The 21819-nt window shown below is 51.1% G+C and overlaps 1 protein-coding gene across 1 annotated transcript in view; it reads left to right on the forward strand.

The window, feature by feature from the left end:
* Nucleotides 1-6539: 6539 nt before the first annotated feature.
* Nucleotides 6540-21819, forward strand: part of PARVB (parvin beta) — an 80886-nt gene continuing 65606 nt past the window's right edge. Inside the window, exon 1 of the mRNA XM_054173896.1 lies at nt 6540-6849. Coding sequence (XP_054029871.1) covers nt 6735-6849 — 115 coding nt within the window. The 5' untranslated portion in view covers nt 6540-6734. The remainder of the gene's footprint in view (nt 6850-21819) is intronic.

Raw genomic sequence — 21819 nt, forward strand, 5'->3', positions numbered from 1 at the left:
ACACCTCCAGTGATGGTGACTCCACCACCTCCCCGGGCAGCCCATTCCCCAATGGGCAATCACTCTCTCTGTGTAGAACTTCTTCCTAACCTCCAGTCTGAACCTCCCCTGGTGCAGCCTGAGACTGTGTCCTCTTGTTCTGGTGCTAGTTGCCTGGGAGAAGAGACCAGTCCCCATCTGGCTACAACCTCCCTTCAGGTAGTTGTAGAGAGCAAGAAGGTCTCCCCTGAGTCTCCTCCTCTCCAGGCTAAGCAACCCCAGCTCCCTCAGTCTCTTCTCACAGGGCTGTGCTCCAAACTCCTTACCAACTTCATTGCCCTTCTCTGGACACGCTCCAGCAAGTCAACCTCCTTCCTAAACTGAGGGGCCCAGAGTTGGACACAGGACTCAAGGTGCAGCCTAACCAGTGCAGTGTACAGGGGCAGAATGACCTCCCTGCTCCTGCTGGCTACACTGTTCCTGATGCAGGCCAGGATGCCATTGGCCCTCCTGGCTGCCTGGGCACACTGCAGGCTCATGTTCAGCCTACCATCAACCAGTACCCCCAGGTCCCTCTCTGCTTGGCCAGCTTCAAGGAACCAGACTGAATTCCTTTTCCCAGTCATGTTAGCACTGAGACTCCACACTTTTTCAAGAGACCCCAGTTTAACACATTGCTTTAGCATTGGTAGCTGGTGCTGTAACACCATGACTAAGTCTGTTTATTTGATAACTCACTTTCTGAAAGACAAAGGCTGGAAACTGCTCTGCCTAGTTTTGCAGAGCTCCATTGGATGAAAAACCTTTCCCTTCCTGTGAAACTGTAGCAAGAGGTTCACTGATGTTCAAAACACTCTGTGTGAATGACAGAAGTCAGGTTCATTTCAAAGAGCCGTTCCCAGTGTGTGTACCTCCCAGCTGCTGTAGCAAATACATATCTAACAAAGCCTTCTCCATGTTCTTTCCTTGTTATGAGATAAAACATGACACTATGTTAAGAATGTCAACAACTGTTGCTAGTTTTTCTCCAGCACCATCTACACTTTGACATGGAAAAACAAAAAGAATGGGAATGTTTAGATACCAAAATACTGTTAGGATTTTCTCCTGGGAGTTCAAAGTTGAACCTTTTGATAAATTAGATGTATCCTGTTGCCTTAAGAACTTGTTTTGTGCATGTTGTTAGTAAAGTGCTGCTCAACTGTAGTAGGTCCTGCCTGAACTGATCTCCTTCTATGCTCAGGTGACTGCCTGGTGGATGTGGGGCAGGCTGTGGATGTAGTCTCCTGGACCTCAGCAAGGCCTTTGACACTGTCCCCCACAGCAAACTCCTGGCCAAGCTGTCAGCCCATGGCTTGGACAGCAGCTCTCTGAGCTGGGTTAGGAACTGGCTGGAGGCTGAGCCCAGAGAGTTGTGGTGAATGGTGCCACAGCCAGCTGGCAGCCAGGCACCAGTGGTGTGCCCCAAGGATCAGTGCTGGGCCCCATCCTCTTTAACATCTTTATTGATGATCTGGATGAGGGCATTGAGTCCATCATCAGTAAATTTGCAGATGACACCAAGCTGGGGGCAGGAGTTGATCTGCTGGAGGGTGGAGAGGCTCTGCAGAGGGACCTGGACAGGCTGGGCAGATGGACAGAGTCAAAGGGCAGGAGATTGAACACATCCAAGTGCCAGGTTCTGCACATTGGCCACAGCAACCCCATGCAGTGCTACAGGCTGGGGTCAGAGTGGCTGGAGAGCAGCCAGGCAGAGAAGGACCTGGGGCTGCTGGTTTATGGTAGGCTGAACATGAGCCTGCAGTGTGCCCAGGTAGCCAAGAAGGCCAATGGCATCCTGGCCTGCATCAGGAACAGTGTGGCCAGCAGGAGCAGGGAGGTCATTCTGCCCCTGTGCACTGCACTGGTTAGGCCACACCTTGAGTCCTGTGTCCAGTTCTGGGCCCCTCAGTTTAGGAAGGAGGTTGACTTGCTGGAACGAGTCCAGAGAAGGGCAACGAAGTTGGTGAGGGGTTTGGAACACAGCCCTGTGAGGAGAGGCTGAGGGAGCTGGGGTTGCTTAGCCTGGAGAGGAGGAGACTCAAGGGTGACCTTATTGCTCTCTACAACTACCTGAAGGGAGGTTGTAGACAGGTGGGGGTTGGTCTCTTCTCCCAGGCAACCAGCACCAGAACAAGAGGACACAGTCTCAAGCTGCACCAGGGGAGGTTTAGGTTGGAGGTTAGGAAGAAGTTCTCCACAGAGTGATTGCCCATTGGAATGGGCTGCCTGGGGAGGTGGTGGAGTCACCATCACTGGAGGTGTTCAGGAGGAGACTTGATGGGGTGCTTGGTGCCATGGGTTAGTTGTTTAGGTGGTGTTGGATTGGTTGATGTGTTGGACGCGATGATCTTGAAGGTCTCGTCCAACCTGGTCTGGTCTATTCTATTCTGTTCTATTCTATTCTGTACTTCAACATTACATGACAGAGCCCTAAGCTGGCCGTTTTAGGAGGTGTAGTAATCTTCCTGAGTTGAGCAGGCCTGCAGCAGTAAACATCTGCCTGCACTCTGTGGAGCAGCCTGTCCCCATATAATTTTGAGGGAAGTGTGGTCTTTGTGAGAAATCAGGGATGAGTGGCCTGAGGCTGAAGCAGCCTTCTGCTGCTGGACCACACTGTCCTGCACACTACGGAATTATACAGTAAAATTAAAGGGAGAAAAATCTTACATGAGCCTTTACCTGGGTTACTGTTTCCCTACCTGTACTGCACTAAGACAGAAATCCAAGTCCCCCTAGAAGCTGCTCTACTGCTCAGCTGGCTCTGGGTTACTGTTTGCCTACCTGTACTGCACTAAGAAAGAGATCTTAGTCCCCTCTAGTGCTAAGCAGTCTCTGGTAGAACAGCTCTGGACAGAGCAGATGCAGTTCTCTTTGTGGCTGAGTTGTGTGTTTGGCCAGTCTGTCTGTGACAGGATAAAAGGCACAAGGATGTCCTGCAGCCATAATTGTGTTTCAAAAGCATGGTAAATTCTTAACCTGTTTCAGATATCACTTCACCTACTGAACATTTATAATGGCACTGCTTTTGTAGCCATGCCCACCATTAGGGACAGTAAGATGGAGATAAATGCCTCCAAATGGTATGGCCAAAATGCCTGTGTGCTTGTGGACTTCTTCCTCCTGTGTGAAAGGTGCCGAGTTTGGGAGTACCACTGAAGCACAGAACTTCTTCAGCTGCATTGTTACTTCACAGCGCTTTCCAGGGGCTAAAGGAAGCCTGGGGAGCAGAGAAGGGCTTTTAGGGATAATGGTTATAGTCATCTTGTGCTGGGAGCACCTCAGAGCCATTGAGAAGGTGGCAATAGTGAGTCAGGATTTGGGCTAATGCTTGTATCACCAGCTGGAAGACAGTGAGTAATTTCTTGGTGCTGTTACACCTACATCAACACACTGAAGATGCTCTTTATATTTAGGAGATCTGCTGTATTAGCTGCTGAGGAGTAGGCTGCTAGAGAGTTTGGGGGAAAGATGAAAGGGGAAATCAGGAGGTTGATGGCACCTAGGGATCAGGTTTGCTATCGGATTAAGAGCATAACTAGGTTTTAAAAACACAAGCGTTACAAATAAAACGACTGGCCTCATGGCAGCACGAGTGTGCTGTTGCTCTGTGCCTTTATCAGTACCGGTGGCGATCTCTGCAGAGGTAGAATAGAATAGAATAGAATAGAATAGACCAGGTTGGAAGAGACCTTCAAGATCATTGCATCCAACCTATCATCCAACACCACCTAATCAACTAACCCATGGCACCAAGCATCCTATCAAGTCTCCTCCAGAACACCTCCAGTGATGGTGACTCCACCACCTCCCCAGGCAGCCCATTCCAATGGGCAATCACTCTCTCTGTGTAGAACTTCTTCCTAACCTCCAGCCTAAATGTGCCCTGGTGCAGCCTGAGACTGTGTCCTCTTGTTCTGGTGCTGGCTGCCTGGGAGAAGAGACCAACCCCCACCTGACTCCAACCTCCCTTCAGGTAGTTGTGGAGAGCAATAAGGTCACCCCTGAGTCTCCTCTTCTCCAGGCTAAGCAACCCCAGCTCCCTCAGCCTCTCCTCACAGGGCTGTGTTCCAAGCCCCTTACCAACTTTGTTGCCCTTCTCTGGACTTGTTCCAGCAAGTCAACCTCCTTCCTAAACTGAGGGGCCCAGAACTAGACACAGGACTCAAGGTGTGGCCTAACCAGTGCAGTGTACAGGGGCAGAATGACCTCCCTGCTCCTGCTGGCCACACTGTTCCTGATGCAGGCCAGGATGCCATTGGCCCTCTTGGCCACCTGGGCACACTGCAGGCTCATGTTCAGCCTACTGTCAACCAGCACCCCCAGGTCCCTCTCTACCTGGCTGCTCTCCAGCCACTCTGACCCCAGCCTGTAGCACTGCATGGGGTTGTTGTGGCCAATGTGCAGAACCTGGCACTTGGATGTGTTCAATCTCCTGCCCTTGGACTCTGTCCATCTGCCCAGCCTGTCCAGGTCCCTCTGCAGAGCCTCTCCACCCTCCAGCAGATCAACTCCTGCCCCCAGCTTGGTGTCATCTGCAAATTTACTGATGATGGACTCAATGCCCTCATCCAGATCATCAATGAAGATGTTAAAGAGCATGGGGCCCAGCACTGATCCTTGGGGCTCACCACTGGTGCCTGGCTGCCAGCTGGCTGTGGCACCATTCACCACCACTCTCTGGGCTCAGCCTCCAGCCAGTTCCTAACCCAACACAGAGAGCTGCTGTCCCAGCCAGGGGCTGACAGCCTGGCCAGGAGTTTGCTGTGGGGAACTGTGTCAAAGGCCTTGCTGAGGTCCAGGTAGACTACATCCACAGCCTGCCCCACATCCACCAGGCAGTCACCTGATCATAGAAGGAGATCAGGTTGGTCAGGCAGGACCTGCCCTTCCTAAACCCATGCTGGCTGGGCCTGATCCCTCGGCCATCCTCTAAGTGTTGTGCCTCTCAACCCTCCAGCAGATCAACTCCTGCCCCCAGCTTGGTGTCATCTGCAAATTTACTGATGATGGACTCAATGCTCTCATCCAGATCATCAATAAAGATGTTAAAGAGCACAGGGCCCAGCACTGATCCCTGGGGCACACTACTGATGCCTGGCTGCCAGCTGGCTGTGGCACCATTCACCACCACTCTCTGGGCTCAGCCCTCCAGCCAGTTCCTAACCCAAGGCACTGTGCTCCCATCCAATCAACCTGAATGTTTGTGTGATGCTGTGAATGTCTTTATAATTGCAAAGCTGTATTAAAATGTGCCTGTCCAGTCCTGCACCTTTCTCTGAGAGCGTTATCTTGGGGGGAGGGGAAGAAAGAAGTTAGTGCTCCTTGTTGAATGCACTTAGAGTTGCATCTATGAAGTATTAATAGCTACTCCAAAAAATAATAATCATAAAAACAAACCATTCCATCATAGGATCAGGCTGCAAATCATGATCTTAAGTTCATGGAAGTGTGCACTGCTATTTGAAAGGATCTTCACAGCAACAGTCATGTGTTTCCTCCGCTTCCCTTCTGCTGCCACTTGCACTTGAGTTACTTCATGCTCAGTAACACCGGAAAGCTGGGCAGGGTGGTTTTGGTTTGTTGGGTTGTGTTGTTTTTTTTTTCCACTAGTTGCCTAAATTCTACAAGAAAAGCAACAAGCAACTGGAGGTGAGGAGCAATAATAGCTCTTCATGACAAGGGATTGTTTTGGGTTGATTCTCTCGTGAAACTACATGCTCAGGAAACTTATGCTCAGGATACAGTGTGTAGTGTTACTCTGTGTCAGGTCAAGCATGAAAATCTGTCTTGGTATAAAAGTTCTTGTGCCAAGTCACATTAATTCAATGTGGTTCTTTGTTAGGGGACGGGCTGCTGACAGGGAGATGCTTGTAAGAGCATGGCCAAAGGCTGTGCATGACTTTAGGTACTCACTAGTCTCGTTGAAGTCAATAGCACTATTTCAGGGGACTAAAGTTAAATACATGCAGCCTGATTGAGGTGAAACTGCTTCAGCGGGTAGGTTGGACCACACAACCTCCACAGGTCCCTTCCGAGCTCTGCCATTCTGTGGTGTGTCCAAGCCCAGCACTATAAACTCTTCAGGATCTGTTTTTATTGTGTATTCCACAAAGCCCTCACACAGTTTTGCGAGAAACTGCAAAGGGGAGCCGGGTCAAACGGCACAGGCTAAGAGTTTGCCTTCGAGTTTGCCCTGTGGCGTGGCTCTGCCGCCACGCGGGGCTTTGCAGTCTCTCCCCACCCCGTGGGGCTGGCCGGTGCCTCGTCTTGTGGTGCATGGGGCCGCAGAGCCCTGCCAGGCTGCCACTGCACGCACACGGCTGCGGACTGGCTCTCTTCCCGGCCATCTGAGCACAACCGGCTCTCTACCGGTGAAACTCCAGCCTTCGCTGGAGGGTCGCAGAGGCGCCCGAGGGCTCGGGCTCAGAGCGGCCACCGCCCCGCGGCCCCTCGGCGCGGGGCCGGCTCTGTGTGGCGGCCCGCCCCCGCCTCCCGCAGACTTCCAGGCCGTGGCAGGGCGCTGTGGCCGCCGGCAGTGGCTCCCAGCCCGTCCCCTGCCCTCCGTGCGGCTCCGGCTTGCCCACCCCGCTGCCTCCCGCTCCCTGCCGGCTCCCCTGCCTCGGTTCCCGGCGGGCCCGGGCGATCCGGCAGCTCCCGGGCTTTGTTCGGCTCCGCCGGCCGCTTCATCCGCAGGGCATCCTCCGACAAAGCCGATGTCTGCCGCGCCCGTCCGATCCCCGACGCTGCGGCCCCACAGGATGAAGAAAGACGAGTCGTTCCTAGGCAAGCTAGGCGGGACGCTGGCGAGGAAGAAGAAAGCCAAGGAGGGTGAGTTCGCCTGCGCGGAGCGGAGGAAGGAAAGTGCACCCAGCCGCCGTGCCTGGCAGCGGCTTCCACGTCTCGTCCCGTCCCGTCCCGTCCCGTCCCGCCGCGGGAAGCCTGCGCTGGGGGCGGTCTGCGGGGCAGAACCCCTCCTTTGTTCTCCAGGCCCCGCGCCGCCTGGGGAGGGGGCGGCAGGGAGGGCGATGTGCCTGCTTTCTGCTCCCGCAGCGGACCCGGCGAGGAACGGGACCTCGCCCGCCCCAGCCCGGCGGGAGCGCGCTTCCTGCGCCCCGCGGGATCCCCGGGGCCCTAGGCGAGCTTTGAGGGAGTCGGCTGGTGGCGGGGCTGCCGGGAGGTAGCTGCGTCTGGGAGCAGGTGGGAGGTGGCCATTCATTGATCTAGGATCTCCTTAGGGCCGGGAACGGGCTTGGCCACTTGGCACTACTGCTTCCCAGCTCTGCTTTTCCCACGTCCGCCTGCCCGCAGCTAGGAAGGGAACCCCAGAACCCACTTTCTGCTGTCAAATAAAGTTCTGGTGACCGAGGACACTGTGAGCATCATTTTTTCAAGCCTAGGAGTTGAGGGAGGCACGAGGGACCCCGAGCCCACTTCATCCCTAGGCTTGTAACATGGGTACTCCTCTCAGACTGTTTCTCGTAGCCAGGTATGTTCAGCAAAACCTCTTAGCCCCTGATCACAAGATACACTTGTGTGGGTAAGTTTATGTGTAAATGGGTATGCTTTCATTGGGGTATGCCAGAGTGTGTTCGTTGGGGTTGTCACTGCCAGTGCCAGCCAGGCAGGGAGCTATCAGCCTCCCTCTTCAGTGTGGGGTGACTGGAGAAGCTTCTTCACTCTAAGCGCAGTGGACTGGCACCCATATCAGCGTGGCTCAGCCATCACCATGCACCCATTCCTGGCTGGACCTGCCTGGGCACTCCATCCCTGGAGCAGCCTTCTCACATGGGTATGCATGCAAGGCAGTCTGCTCACACCAGAGGCTGTGAGGAGATAGCACTGTTTACCCTGAAGCAGCACGACTGTTTTTTTCTTCCCCCCGCTTTGTAGATAGGAAGACAGCATCTTGCTGCTAGATTTGATAAAGAAAGTTTAGCTCTGTATTCATGGTGTGCTGTTCTGTTGAGCATTGTCTCCTCTGAGGATGATGCACTCTGTCCTCCTCTGCTCCCCTGACTCACCAGATACTGGCTTTGTGGAGAAACTTCCCCTGCATCACCCCCAGACTGCTGCCATCTGCTAGCAGGAAATCTGATCGTCCTTGCCTTAGAGGTTTAACACAATTTTGACTATCTGGCTGATTAAAACTGGTGTTGATTTTGTTCTAGTGCCTGATAGGTGTGGCAGGGGCATAAGTCACACTTCAGCTTACTTTTCATCTGGCTGTTTTGGTGTGGCTTACTAGCATTCCCTTTATTTTTAATCCAAGTTTTCCCACTGGCTCTGCTGGGGAGCAGCAGAAATGGCCATGTCTGCCTTGTGATCTCATTTGCTTCTGAAGGAAGATGGTGGAGAAAAACTGTGAAAGAGTGTATTTCATTCAAAGGTGGCCTCTAGGCTTCCACAGGTTGACAGTGTCTCTCTCAGATGAGAGATTTGGGCATTGCTAGGTGATGTTTTTGAGGTAACCACTTTCATCAGGGGCCGCCCGCTCGCTTGGCTGAGTTTTCCCACTCCTTTGCCTGCTCTGCTGGCCGCAGCTCCTCTTGGCAATGGAAGGGCCTGTTTTGGTTACTACCCTCAGTACTTAGTGGGGAACTGTTACTGTGGTCATATGAAGCACAACCATCATGCTTCTGTCAGTGTGATGGGGAGGAAACTGAAGCATGTGGTGCAGCTTTATCACAGTATCGCCAAGGTTGGAAGAGACCTCGAGGATCATCGAGTCCAACCTGACACCACAAACCCCATGCCTAGACCATGGCACCAAGTGCCACGTCCAGTCCCCTCTTGAACACCTCCAGGAACGGTGACTCCACCACCTCCCTGGGCAGCACATTCCAATGACGAATGACTCTCTCGGTGAAGAACTTTCTCCTCACCTCCAGTCTAAACATCCCCTGGCACAGCTTGAGACTGTGTCCCCTTGTTCTGGTGCTGGTTGCCTGGGAGAAGAGACCAACCCCTTCCTGGCTACAACCACCCTTCAGGTAGTTGTAGAGGGCAATGAGGTCTCCCCTGAGCCTCCTCTTCTCCAGGCTAAACAACCCCAGCTCCCTCAGCCTCTCCTCACAGGGCTGTGCTCAAGGCCTCTCCCCAGCCTTGTTGCCCTTCTCTGGACACATTCAAGTGTCTCAATGTCCTTCCTAAATTGAGGGGCCCAGAACTGGACACAGGACTCAAGATGTGGCCTAACCAATGCAGAGTACAGGGCACAATGACTTCCCTGCTCCTGCTGGCCGCACTATTCCTAATGCAGGCCAGGATGCTATTGGCACACTGCTGGCTCATGTTTAGGCGGCTGTCAATCAGCACCCCCAGCATCTCTCCAGCCACTCTGACCCCAGCCTGTAGCTCTGCATGGGGTTGTTGTGGCCAAAGTGCAGCACCTGGCACTTGGACTTGTTAAATGCCATCCTGTTGGCCTCTGCCCATCTGTCCAGTTGGTCGAGGTCCCTCTGCAGAGCCCTTCTGCCCTCTAACTGACCAACATCTGCTCCTAACTTGATGTCATCTGCAAATTTGCTGCTGACTCAATCCCCTCATCCAGATCATCAATGAAGATGTTAAAGAGTATTTATGAGTATTTCTCCCAGTCTGAGTGTGTGAAGAGAGGAAAGGCTATCTGCAGGCCTGTGGAACCACCCCTTGGATGTGACACGCTGTGATGCTGCAGGTGGCTTTGGCCCTTTGTTGTAAGGAGAAACTGCTTATTGCCTTTTTCTATCTTGCAGTTTCTTTGTGAGTTAGCTCTCAAATGTAGGCTGTCCAGACCATGGCTGTGAAACTGGAGGAGGCAAAGGGCTAAGCAGTGATGAGGTGTCGGGGTGGGGAGATAGACTGCTCCATGACTTGTGGTAGGAGCTGGGCAGCTGCAGGAACAAATTTCAGGGATAGAAACTAAACCTTTGTATATGAGTGTGAAGCAGGAAGAAATTGGAAGCTCCTCTGAGTGGTGTTCATTGAATGAGTTGATAAAACCACCCAAGAGCCATGCAATCAACTTCTTAGGAATCCTTCTGCCCATGGGGGATTCTCTCCCTCCCTTCAGGTGGTTTCTGCTGGGTTTCTCTGAGGGGCCCAGCAGAGGTCAGAGTGATCTTCCCTGAGTAAATACTGCCTTCTCCACCAACTACTTCACAGCAGCAAATGTGAATGTTGTCTGCTGATTTGCCACAACAACAAACCATTCTTGCATACTCTGCCTCTGCTAGCAAGCAAGCTGGCATGTTCTTTATACATACTTCTTGCTTTCACAGCCTGTCTTTTGCATCATGAATGTGGGCTTGCTGTCGCTATCTCAGCTGGATTCATCTAATGACCTTTAACCCAGTCATGGCAAGAGCTATAATCCAGTTATATTTATCCTTTCTTTTGTGTGTCTCTGTGCACAGCTTCTGAGCCACACAGCTTGATGATCCTTATAGAGATGCTGAAGAAGTTGGCCTTTGTTACCCAAGCCATTTTCTTTGTTTAATCATGAGTGGCAGCCATGCAGTAAATAACTACAAGGTATGTCTGGCAACCCAGAAACAACTCGATGTCATTATTTTTTGGGGCTAACTGCTTCATAACAGACTGCAATCTATTTTTAGAAGGGCTGTATTGGGAGAGGAAGGTGTGACAGGCTTCTCAGGGCAGACACTGTGAGCTCATACCCTTGCTTTTTTACAGGAGGTTAGATAAGGTTCCTAGCTACACTGGTGATAGTCATTGTGGCAGCATCCAAAGTATTTACTGTGGCATGTCAATGGCTTTGCTGCTGCTCTTGCTTTAACGTGGTGGTGTGACACAGTGCTTTGTAAGTGCTGGAATGTGAGAGAGGTTTAAGACCTCAGGCCAAATTTGTCAGCGTTTTAAGTCCAATTCTATAGTTCGCTTAAACTCTTTGAAGAAGCCTTTGAATTCCTACCTCAAACGTGTGCTTTATGCTGTTGCACCTTGTATTAATGTTTCAGAATTGTTATGGCTGAACTGATGTATTAGGCAGATGTGGCTAAAAAGAAGCAGTAGCCACTGCTGCTCGTATGGGGAAGCCGTTTTTACCCCGGTTTCCTATGGAAGTACAGGGTGGGTGTCGTGCTGTCTGTTTGGCTCCTCCCTTCCTCTTCCTTTCCAGGAATACTTTTAACCCATAGTTTGGCTAAAAATGCCCCTGAGAGGCAACTGCTGGTCTTAGGGGTTATTAAATGGCTGTGGATTGTGTGAAGAATAGGTCACAGATGACTACAGAAAGACCTTAGTGAAGTCCTGCAGCAGGAAAACTTGCAGATGAGCCCAACCCTTATGGGCTGCTGGAGGGCTTATGTGGGAGGGACACAGCTGGAGAAAGGACCTGTCTGTGGGTAGAACACTGCATGAAGATGTGCACTTACAGCCAGTCATGACACACATCCTTCAAAAAGTGGGATGTGTTAGTTCTAGTGATCCTTGTGACCACTTGATTTTTACTTCCCACCCTGCCCTTCATTAGGGTATGTGGAACTCTGCAAGAATCCAAGTTTGCCTGATGTTACTGTGGTATGGCTCTGTCTCGCTCTACCTTGGATTTTCAAGATGTGCTGTATCTGTAATGTGATTCATAATGTTCAGGAGCTCCAAAATCTGCTTTGAATCCCTCAGGAAGCTCTTGGCATGCTGTCAGGGCCTATAGCAGGGTACTGTCCCCTAGCTTCTTCTGAGACCCTGCAAAAGGTAGTTTCACATAGTGCCAGATTAATAAACCTCTCCCCATTCCTATTGGTGAGAGTGATGCCTTTGTACTGAAGTGAAGGGAAGGGGCTTTTCTGTAATCTTTGCTCCAAGCCTGCTTGCTAAGCTTTGTTTTCTTTTCCTCATCCCACACTGTATAACAGATCTGAGCAGCGGGTGTTGGCTGTTGTGTCTTGTGTACGTGTGGGTATTTATACAGCCTATATGGAGGAGTCAGTGAAGGGAATACAACAGACTTAATTGCCTAGTGTTGTTTCTCGGTGACATGATTGAGGTTGGGCACAGGGCTGAGGAAACTGGGCCAGAGAAGAGTCATCTATTATTCCTGGTGTGTTCAACAGGAGGGGGAAAGAAGGAAGGAGATGACAGTGCTGCAGGGGGTGGAATTACTGCAACAGCAGCTGAATAACGTGAAGGTTTTATGCATATCAAGGGAGGTTGAAGCATTGTTCTTGGGGCCTGTGGCTCAGTGTCACAGTGAGATGGCATGCCTGTGAAAAGTTTGCTGTTGCATTTGTCTGCGGGCACACCACCTCGGCAAATAGCTCGGGAGATGCTCATCAGTAGATGGCAAGGTCTTAATCCCAGAGGAAGATGGCAGTAGGTGCCTCTCTTCTTCAGGGAGAAGAGGTGGAGGGTGGGGAAGTGAAGTGACTTGTTCAAAGTCATCTGGCAAGGCAGTGACAAAGCCCTGGAAGGAAACTGTATCTCCTGAGTCATCTCGGGTGCCCTGATCCTTAGGCAAAGGTGCTGCATAATCTGCCCACTTCCCACAGCTCTACATATGCTAAAACCCACCTATGAGTTGTTCAAGTGGGACTGCTCGTGGTGCTTGATCCACTTTGGCTTTCTGGAGGGGAGAACATGGGGAAATAAGATCAACAGCAGAATTAAATTGGAGGAAACAGTTTCTGTATCATTCCTTTGAAACTGATGGGGCTGCTTGTGCAGGTCATTCCTCTCTGAAGGGAAAAGTCCTTTAAAACCAACTCTGCTTCCTTGCTTCTGTATTGGTGAGTACATCTCAAGTCTGTAAGGCATCCCCTTGGGTGCAGTGAGGTAGGAGAATTGGGTAGAAAATGGTTCTCAGCTTTCATTTCAATATGATATACTCAGAATAGTTAAAATCTCTTGTTAATGCTATGTTATTTGATCTCCAGGGGGGTGTCTGTGTAAACAAACTGCAAAACCCCCAAACCTCTCTGTCTCTGCATGCTGCACCTTTGCTGCAGCTATTGCCTGGTGGCTGCTTAAGAATGCCAGCAGAGATACTTAGCTTTAAAATGATGCTGAAAGATGCCTGTTAAATAGATCCTAAAACCATGCAAAGCTGTAAGGACTCCTTGATTCACTCTTCATTCACTTGGAGGGTTGGTGGTATTATTATTACCTGTTGGTGGTATTATTCATCCTCATTTTTCTTACAAATGCTAATGCAAGGATTTGGAAAGGGACTTCCTTTTCTCATTGAAGTCTACCCTTGCTTAAAAGCAATTGTTCAGTGATACCTGTTTGCATTTTTCCTAAATGCTTTATTAATGCTAATAGCTTGGGAGAGACTTGCAGCATGGAAAGCCAATCAGATCCTGGGCTGCAGCAAGAGAAGTGTGGCCAGCAGGGCAAGGGAGGGGATTCTCCCCCTCTGCTCAGCTCTGGGGAGACCCCACCTGGAGTACTGCCTCCAGTTCTGGAGCCCCTATGACAAGAGGGATCTGGAGGTGCTGGAAGGGGTCCAGAGAAGGGCCAGGAGGATGAGCAGAGGGCTGGAGCACCTCTCCTGTGAGGACAGACTGAGGGAGCTGGGGCTGTTCAGCCTGGAGAAGAGAAGGCTCCCAGGTGACCTCATTGTGGCCTTCCAGTATCTGAAGGGGCCTACAAGAAGTCTGGGGAGGGACTTCTCAGGATCTCAGGTAGTGATAGGACTAGGGGGAATGGAATGAAGCTGGAGGTGGGGAGATTCAGGCTGGAGGTGAGGAGGAAGTTCTTCCCCATGAGAGTGGTGAAGCCCTGGAATGGGTTGTCCAGGGAGGTGGTGGAGTCACCATCCCTGGAGGTGTTCAAGAGGGGATTGGATGTGGCACTTGGTGCCATGGTCTAGTCATGAGGTCTGTGGTGACAGGCTGGACTCGATGATCTTTGAGGTCTCTTCCAACCTTGGTGATACTGTGAGACTGTGGTTGGGGCGCTGTCCCTGGAGGTGTTTGAGACCAGGCTGGATGAGGCTGTGGCCAGCCTGATCTAGTGTGAGGTGTCCCTGCCCATGGCAGGGGGTTGGAACTAGATGATTCTTGTGGTCCCTTCCAACCCTGACTGATACTATGATACTCCCAGAAGCAGGCATCTGGCTGTTTCTGTTGGAGGAGTGTGTGGGTGAGCCCTGTGAGACTTTCATGTGCAGAGGGCTGCATGTGGAGCTGATAGGAATGGAAAGAGCTGCGAAGGCACGCCTTCAGGCAAAGGCTGTGCAGGTGCTCTCTGCTAGGTGATGTGAAGGTCCCACTGGTGGGTCTGTGCAGACAGATCAGGCTGTGCTCTATGATGTGTTATTGTAAACGCTTTAATCTTGACTTCAGTGTGTGGTGGGTTGAAATTCCACCCCCCACCCTCCCCCCCATTAAATTTGCCAGACCAGCTCAGTTGGAAGTGAATGAAAACTACCACACAGTGCTTGGGCTTTTAAGAGTTGTGGCAGTTAGATTTCTTTATTAATACAAATGCATCTCACTGATTTGCATGTCAGCAATGTAGGAGCATGGATGTAGTAATGTATTTAGGCACAACAGTGCCAAATGTCTTTTTATATACTTCAAGAACAGTTACAGGCCAGCTGAGCTGAAAACATGAAGCTGGTGGAGCGCTCTAATGGACTGCTTTGAGCTTTGGATCATACTTTGATGTTGGGAGATTTTGGAGATGAGCTGGCAAGCTGCTTCTGTTGTGAAAGCATGTCAGAACAACGTGTTGCTGAGGGATTCAGGGTTATGTGGTCTATGGCAAGGCCAGTGCAAGGCAGAGACTACTAGCTGCAGGAAGAGGTGCTTCAACAGTTACAGCTGGGAAGGAGACTTGGTGTGTGTGTCTTATGCATACAAGTGCTGCTGATGCTCTGAGAGATCTGGAGGCCCAATTACTGTTAGTTTTCAAAGGAAGTCAAGTGTGCAAATTTCTTTGGCACCATCAGAAATCTTAGCCTGAAAGCATGCACCTGAGGGGGTTGTCTGTGTCAGAGCTCCTGGGACGTGATGGAGGTGACAGGGCCGTGTGACCGAGACACTGACATGTACCTTAAGGAGTTTTATGCTTCACCCATAACTTCACAGAACCACAGAGCAGTTTCAGCTGGAAAAGACCTTCAAGTCCAACCACTATGTAGCTCTACCAAGCCTAGTTCTAAAACCATGTCCCTCAGCACCACATCTCTTTGTCTTTTAAACACCTCCAGGGGTGGGTATTTAACCACCACTCTGGAGGGTCTATTCCAATTTTTGAGAACCCTTTCTGTCAAGGAGTGTCTTCTAATATCCAATCTAAACCTTTCCCAGTGCAACACGAGGCCATTTCCTCTTCTTGTAGGGAGAAGAGACCAACTCTCACTTCAGTCCAACCTCCTCTTAGTTGTAGAGGGTGAGAAGGTCTCCCCTCATCCTCCTTTTCTCCAGAGTAAACAACCCCAGTTCCCTCAGCCACTCCTCATAAACTCTGTTCTCCAGACCCTTCAGCTTCATTGCCCTTCTCTGGACCCACTCCAGTAGCTCAATGTCTTTCCAGGAGTGAGAGCCCCAAAATTAATCCCTGTACTCAAGGTGTGGTTTCACCAGTGCTGAGTCCAGGGGCATGATCGCGTCCCTGGCCCTGCTGGTCACACTATTCCTGATACAAGCTGGGATGTTGTTTGTCTTCTTGGCCACACACTTGAGCACACAGAGGCTTATGTTCAGCCAGGTGTTGGTCAACACCCCTAGCTCTTTCTCTGCCAGGCAGCTTTCCAGCCACTCTTCCCTAAGCCTTGAGTGTTGCATGGGGTTGTCGTGACCCAGGTGCAGGACTTGGCACTTGGCTTTGTTGAATCGCATACAGCTGACTGCAGTTCATTGATCCAGCCTGTCTAGGTCCCTCTGTAGAGCTTTCCTACCTTCAAGCATACCAGCACTTCCTCCTAGCTTAGTGTCATCTGCACACTTACTGCAGGTGCACTCAATCCTCTTGTCCAGGCCCTTGCTAAAGACATTAAAGGGAATTGGCCCCAGTCCTGGGCCTGTTTGTGATCCTTGCCACCCTTGCTCACACTGTTAATCCAGGAGGCTCTGTGCCTGCCTTCTCAGCCCTGGAGTCTTGTTCCCTTTTCAGCATTTTCACAGAATCAACTAGGTCAGAAGAGACCTCCAAGATCATCAAGTCCAACTCATCACCCAGCCCTAACTGATCAACTAGACCATGGCACTAAGTGCCTCATCCAGTCTCTTCTTAAACACCTTCAGGGATGTCGACCCCACCACCTCCCTGGGCAGCCTGTTCCAATGGGCAATCTCTCTTTCTGTGAAGAACTTCTTTCTTAAATCAAGCCTAAACTTCCCCCTGTGCAGCTTGAGACTCTGTCCTCTTGTTCTCTTGCTTGTGGCCTGGGAGAAGAGACTAACCCCCACCTGGCTACAACCACCTCTCAGTCCATGTTCTTATGCATGTGGGCATAAGTCTGCACTGCAGCAGCAGGCAAAGGGCCAGCTCTCAAACCCCCTCACCATCATTTTAGGAGATATTAAGGCCACCAAGAAAGAATGAAGGCTTCTCTTTGTGCTGATGTAAAAGTATAAATCTCGCCCAACATGCTGACTTCTGCTCATTATACCACCCATGACAGCAACCTTTCAGGTTCTTTGACCTAATGGGATCTGGGTATTTTTATTGCAGAAGCCAGCTGCCTGAAGGTCAAAGCAGGTGGCTCCAGAATGGGATGCAGCCAGTACTATTAGCTGGATGTGACTGATGGCAAGGACTCTGTTCTGGTCAGCTGTCAAGTTGCCCACATGCCCTACTCTGCACAACCCTCTGACTGACCTCTTCTGCACGGTGCCTTTGGTCATTGCTTATGCTTTCCCTTGTATGTCTCCTGCCTGCTCTGTGAGATGTGTTATATATGTGAGTTATCACTGATGAAGCTCGTTTTTTTTCCTCAGGGCACAGCAAAATCAGCTGATGAAGCTGTCAGAGTTGTTTGACTTGCAGAGCATGTGGACCTGCAGCAGGTTTTGCCTGGGGTCTGCATGGACTGGTCCTTGCTTTATGACCCATCCTGGTGGCTGTGGTGCACCTGCCTCTGGCTGTTGTCATGTGCTGTGTGGGTGCTTCTCACTCTGGGCTGAGGGGTGGAGAGAATTGTGGTATTTGTTGTGGTGGGGCGGAGGGAAGTGGAAGGGAGGGAGGTGAAGGGTGAGAAATGGGAAAGCCTCTGCTTTTCAGGGGGTTCTTCCAGGTGCCATCAGGAGGAGCAGCACTGGCTCCTGGGACCTCTGCTGCAGGACAGGCTGTGCAGGGGTGGTGCATGCCATCCCCACCACCACGGGACTCGCTGTCTTCAGGTGATCCACACCAACAGTGCTAGTGCTTCCATTCTATCCTATACAAGGGAGGTCATTCTGCCCCTGTACTCAGTACTGGTTAGGCCACACCTTGAGTCCTGTGTCCTGTGTCCTGTGTCCCCTCAGTTTAGGAAAGATGTTGAGTTGCTGGAAGGTGTCCAGAGAAGGGCAACAAAGCTGGGGAGGGGTTTGGAGCACAGCCCTGTGAGGAGAGGCTGAGGGAGCTGGGGTTGCTTAGCCTAGAGAAGAAGAGGCTCAGGGGAGACCTTATTGCTGTCTACAACTACCTGAAAGGAGGTTGTAGCCAGATGGGGGTTGGTCTCTTCTCCCAGGCAACCAGCACCAGAACAAGAGGACACAGCCTCAAGCTGGGCCAGGAGAAGTTTAGGCTTGAGGTGAGGAAAAAGTTCTTCACAGAAAGAGTTAATGGCCATTGGAATGTGCTGCCCAGGGAGGTGGTGGAGTCATCATCCCTGGAGGTGTTCAAAAAAGGATTGGATGTGGCACTTGAGGCCATGGTTTAGTTAGTCATGAGGTGTTAGGTAATAGGTTGGACTTGATGATCTCTGAGGTCTTTTCCAACCTTATTGATTCTATGATTCTTCTATGATTCTAGTGTGGGTGGCAGTGACTCCCATTTTTCTCTGGGCCTGAGCTGAACTCAGAGGAGAAGTGGGAACAGGAACCTCTGTGTTGCACAACTAGTTGGTCACGGCCAAGTGATTCCTCCAGGGTGAAGTCTGTTCTGTTCAGGAGTAAATTTGCTAATTTGTACTCTTCTGTTGACTAAGTAGAAAGCTGCAACCCCAAATCCATGACTTCTGTGCTGTAAGTCTGGTTTAGCTGGAAAAATATTGTGGCTAACATGCATAGTTCTGGGGTTCTGTAATTGGAATCTGATTAAGTCTTGCTCTGAAAAACAGATGTGGAGATAACACGCACACCTGGCAGCGTGTACTGCCTGAGAGCAGTCACTGCTTAAACCTCTGTTCCTCCTCTTGGAGGAACAGATATCTGCACAGTGAAACTTCTAATTACAAGTCCTGCACACATGGTTCTTTTCCATGCACCCACTGCAGACCCTTCTCCAGAGCCCTTAGGCTGGAGGAGAGACTGTGGGGGTGGGATTCTGATTTTGACTTTGCTAGCAGCGAGCAACAGCCTCTTTGGGAATTCATTTTTGCCTCTCAGTGATTACATCCCAAGGTTAAAAAGGCTTCACAATAGTCCCCAAGGCCCTTCTGGTGGCCAGACCTAAACTCTTAAGCCATCTCTTTTCGCTGTATGCTGCATTTTGGCTATAAAACATGCAGGCTGTTCTGGTTTCTGGACTTCCAGCTTCTTCTTTAGTACTTCTTTCAGTGTGTGGCTGAACCCTAATGAAATCCCCTGAAAAAAGGAGTAGTGCATTTTCCATTGTAGCTGCCATGGCCTTACTGCTGGTTCTGAATTAGCTGAAATGGTTGCATACACAATTTATCTGGAGTAAGGAAGGAGGCTGCGAGAGCTGGATGTGGAGGAGAGCTATTCTGAGGTCTGTATAGAGGCATGGTGGCTTTTTACTGTGTGTAACTAGAAGAATGTGTAATCCTCAGAAAGTGTCTTTCCACTGTGCCTGCTTGGCAGATGTATGTGTGTGTGTTATTAAACAGATGCAGACACTCCTGTCATTTTAAACCAGAGTAGTGTGGCTTGTTCTCTGACTTTCCTAGCCCAGCAGATGGATTTAGAGGCTTTGCAGAATTGAGGAGATTTTCTTCAGAAATGGTAGAAGAGGACCAAGTCTGAGGGCATCCAAGCTTGTATTTTCTGCTTAGGATTGGAGCTGTAAAATTTGCCCTTGGGGGCCTATCCTTGGCTGCCTTCTCCGTGGCTCCCAATATTGTTGCAGTGAATTGGTTTCACGGGAAAATAAGGCAGGCTGCAAGAGTGCTATCACTATAGATACATCTTGAATCTGTACTGAATTTGGTCTGCCAGGGACCTTGGCTCTCTGGGGCCAGTTCTGTTTAATATCTTTCTCAATGATTTGAATGGGAGGACTGAGTGCACCCTCAGCAGCTCTGCAGACAACACTAAGCTGAGCATGTGTGCTGATCTGCTGGAGGCTAGGAAGACAGTGCAGAGAGATCTGGGCAGGTTAGATCAATGAGCTGAGGCCAATGGAATGAGGTTTAGCAAGACTAAGTGCTGGGTCCTGCACTCTGGTCACAACAACCCCAAACAACACTTACAGGCCTGGGGAGGAGTGGATAGAAAGCAGCCTGGTGGAAAAGGACCTGGGGCAGCTGGTAGACAGCTGGCTGAACATGAGGCAGCAGTGGTGGTGAATGGTGCCACAGCCAGCTGGAAGCCAGGCACCAGTGGCGTCCCCCAGGGATCAGTGCTGGGCCCCATGCTCTTTAACATCTTCATTGATGATCTGGATGAGGGGGTTGAGTCAGTCATCAGCAAGCTTGCAGATGACACCAAGTTAGGAACAGATGTTGGTCAGTCAGAGGGTGGAAAGGCTCTGCAGAGGGACCTCGACCGACTGGACAGATGGGCAGAGTCCAACAGGATGGCATTTAACAAGTCCAAGTGCCAGATGCTGCACTTTGGCCACAGCAACCCCATGCAGAGCTACAGGCTGGGGTCAGAGTGGCTGAGAGCTGCCAAACAGAGAGGGACCTGGGGGTACTGATTGACAGCCACCTAAACATGAGCCAGCAGTGTGCCCAGGTGGCCAAGAGGGCCAATGGCATCCTGGCCTGCATTAGGAATAGTGTGGCCAGCAGGAGCAGGGAGGTCATTGTGCCCCTGGACTCTGCATTGGTTAGGCCACACCTTGAGTCCTGTGTCCAGTTCTGGGCCCCTCAGTTTAAGAAGGACATTGAGACACTTGAAGGTGTCCAGAGAAGGGCAACAAGGCTGGGGAGAGGCCTTGAGCACAGCCCTGTGAGGAGAGGCTGAGGGAGCTGGGGTTGTTTAGCCTGGAGAAGAGGAGGCTCAGGGGAGACCTCATTGCTCTCTACAACTACCTGAAAGGTGGTTATAGCCAGGAAGGGGTTGGTCTCTTCTCTCTAGCAACCAGCACCAGAACAAGAGGACACAGTCTCAAGCTGTGCCAGGGGAGGTTTAGACTCGAGGTGAGGAGAAAGTTCTTCACTGAGTGAGTCATTCGTCATTGGAATGTGCTGCCCAGGGAGGTGGTGGAGTCACCGTCCCTGGAGGTGTTCAAGAGGGGATTGGATGTGGCACTTGGTGCCATGGTCTAGTCGTGAAGGTCTGTAGAGACAGGTTGGACTTGATGATCTTTGAGGTCTCTTCCAACCTTGGTTATACTGTGATGCTGTGATGCTGTGATACTGTATGCTAAGGTGGCCAAGAGGGCCAATGGCTTCCTGGCCTGTACCAAAACCTGTGTGTCCAGCAGGAGTAGGGCAGTGATTGTGTCCCTGTACTTGGCCCTGCTGAGGCCACAGCTTGAGTGCTGTGTTCAGTTCTGGGCACCACAGTATAAGAAAGACATTGAGGTTCCAGAGTGTGTCCAGAGAAGAGCAGTGAAGCTGGTGAGGAGTTTGTAGGGCATGTTGCATGAAGAGTGGCTGAGGGAACTGGGGTTGTTTAGTCTGGAGAAGAGAAAGCTAGGGGTAGATCTTACTGCTCTCTACAACTACCTGAAAGGAGGTTGTAGTGAGGCTGGTGCTAGTGTCTTCTCCCAAATAACTAGTGATAGCACTAGAGGAAATGGGTGCAGATTGTGCCAGGGAAGGTTTAGATTGGATACTAGGGAAAATGTCTTTATTTGGAAGAGTAGTGAGGTGTTGGAACAGGCTGCCCAGGGTGGTGGTGGAGTTGCCATCCCTGGAGGTGTTCAGGAGGAGACTTGATAGGGTGCTTGGTGCCATGGGTTAGTTGATTAGGTGGTGTTGGATGATAGGTTGTACACCATCTTGAAGGTCTCTTCCAACCTGGGCTATTCCTTTCTATTCTATTCATCAATGACCTGGATGAGTCCATCATCAGTAAATTTGCAGATGACACCAAGCTGGGGGCAGGAGTTGATCTGCTGGAGGGTGGAGAGGCTCTGCAGAGGGACCTGGACAGGCTGGACAGATGGGCAGAGTCCAAGGGCAGGAGATTGAACACATCCAAGTGCCAGGTTCTGCACATTGGCCACAGCAACCCCATGCAGTGCTACAGGCTGGGGTCAGAGTGGCTGGAGAGCAGCCAGGCAGAGAGGGACCTGGGGGTGCTGGTTGATGGCAGGCTGAACATGAGCCTGCAGTGTGCCCAGGCAGCCAGTAGGGCCAATGGCATCCTGGCCTGCATCAGGAACAGTGTGGCCAGCAGGAGCAGGGAGGTCATTCTGCCCCTGTACACTGCACTGGTTAGGCCACACCTTGAGTCCTGTGTCCAGTTCTGGGCCCCTCAGTTTAGGAAGGAGGTTGACTTGCTGGAACGAGTCCAGAGAAGGGCAACAAAACTGGGGAGGGGTTTGGAACACAGCCCTGTGAGGAGAGGCTGA

Source organism: Dryobates pubescens, chromosome 27 (assembly GCF_014839835.1).
Source record: "Dryobates pubescens isolate bDryPub1 chromosome 27, bDryPub1.pri, whole genome shotgun sequence".
In the NCBI taxonomy this organism is placed as follows: Eukaryota; Metazoa; Chordata; class Aves; order Piciformes; family Picidae; genus Dryobates; species Dryobates pubescens.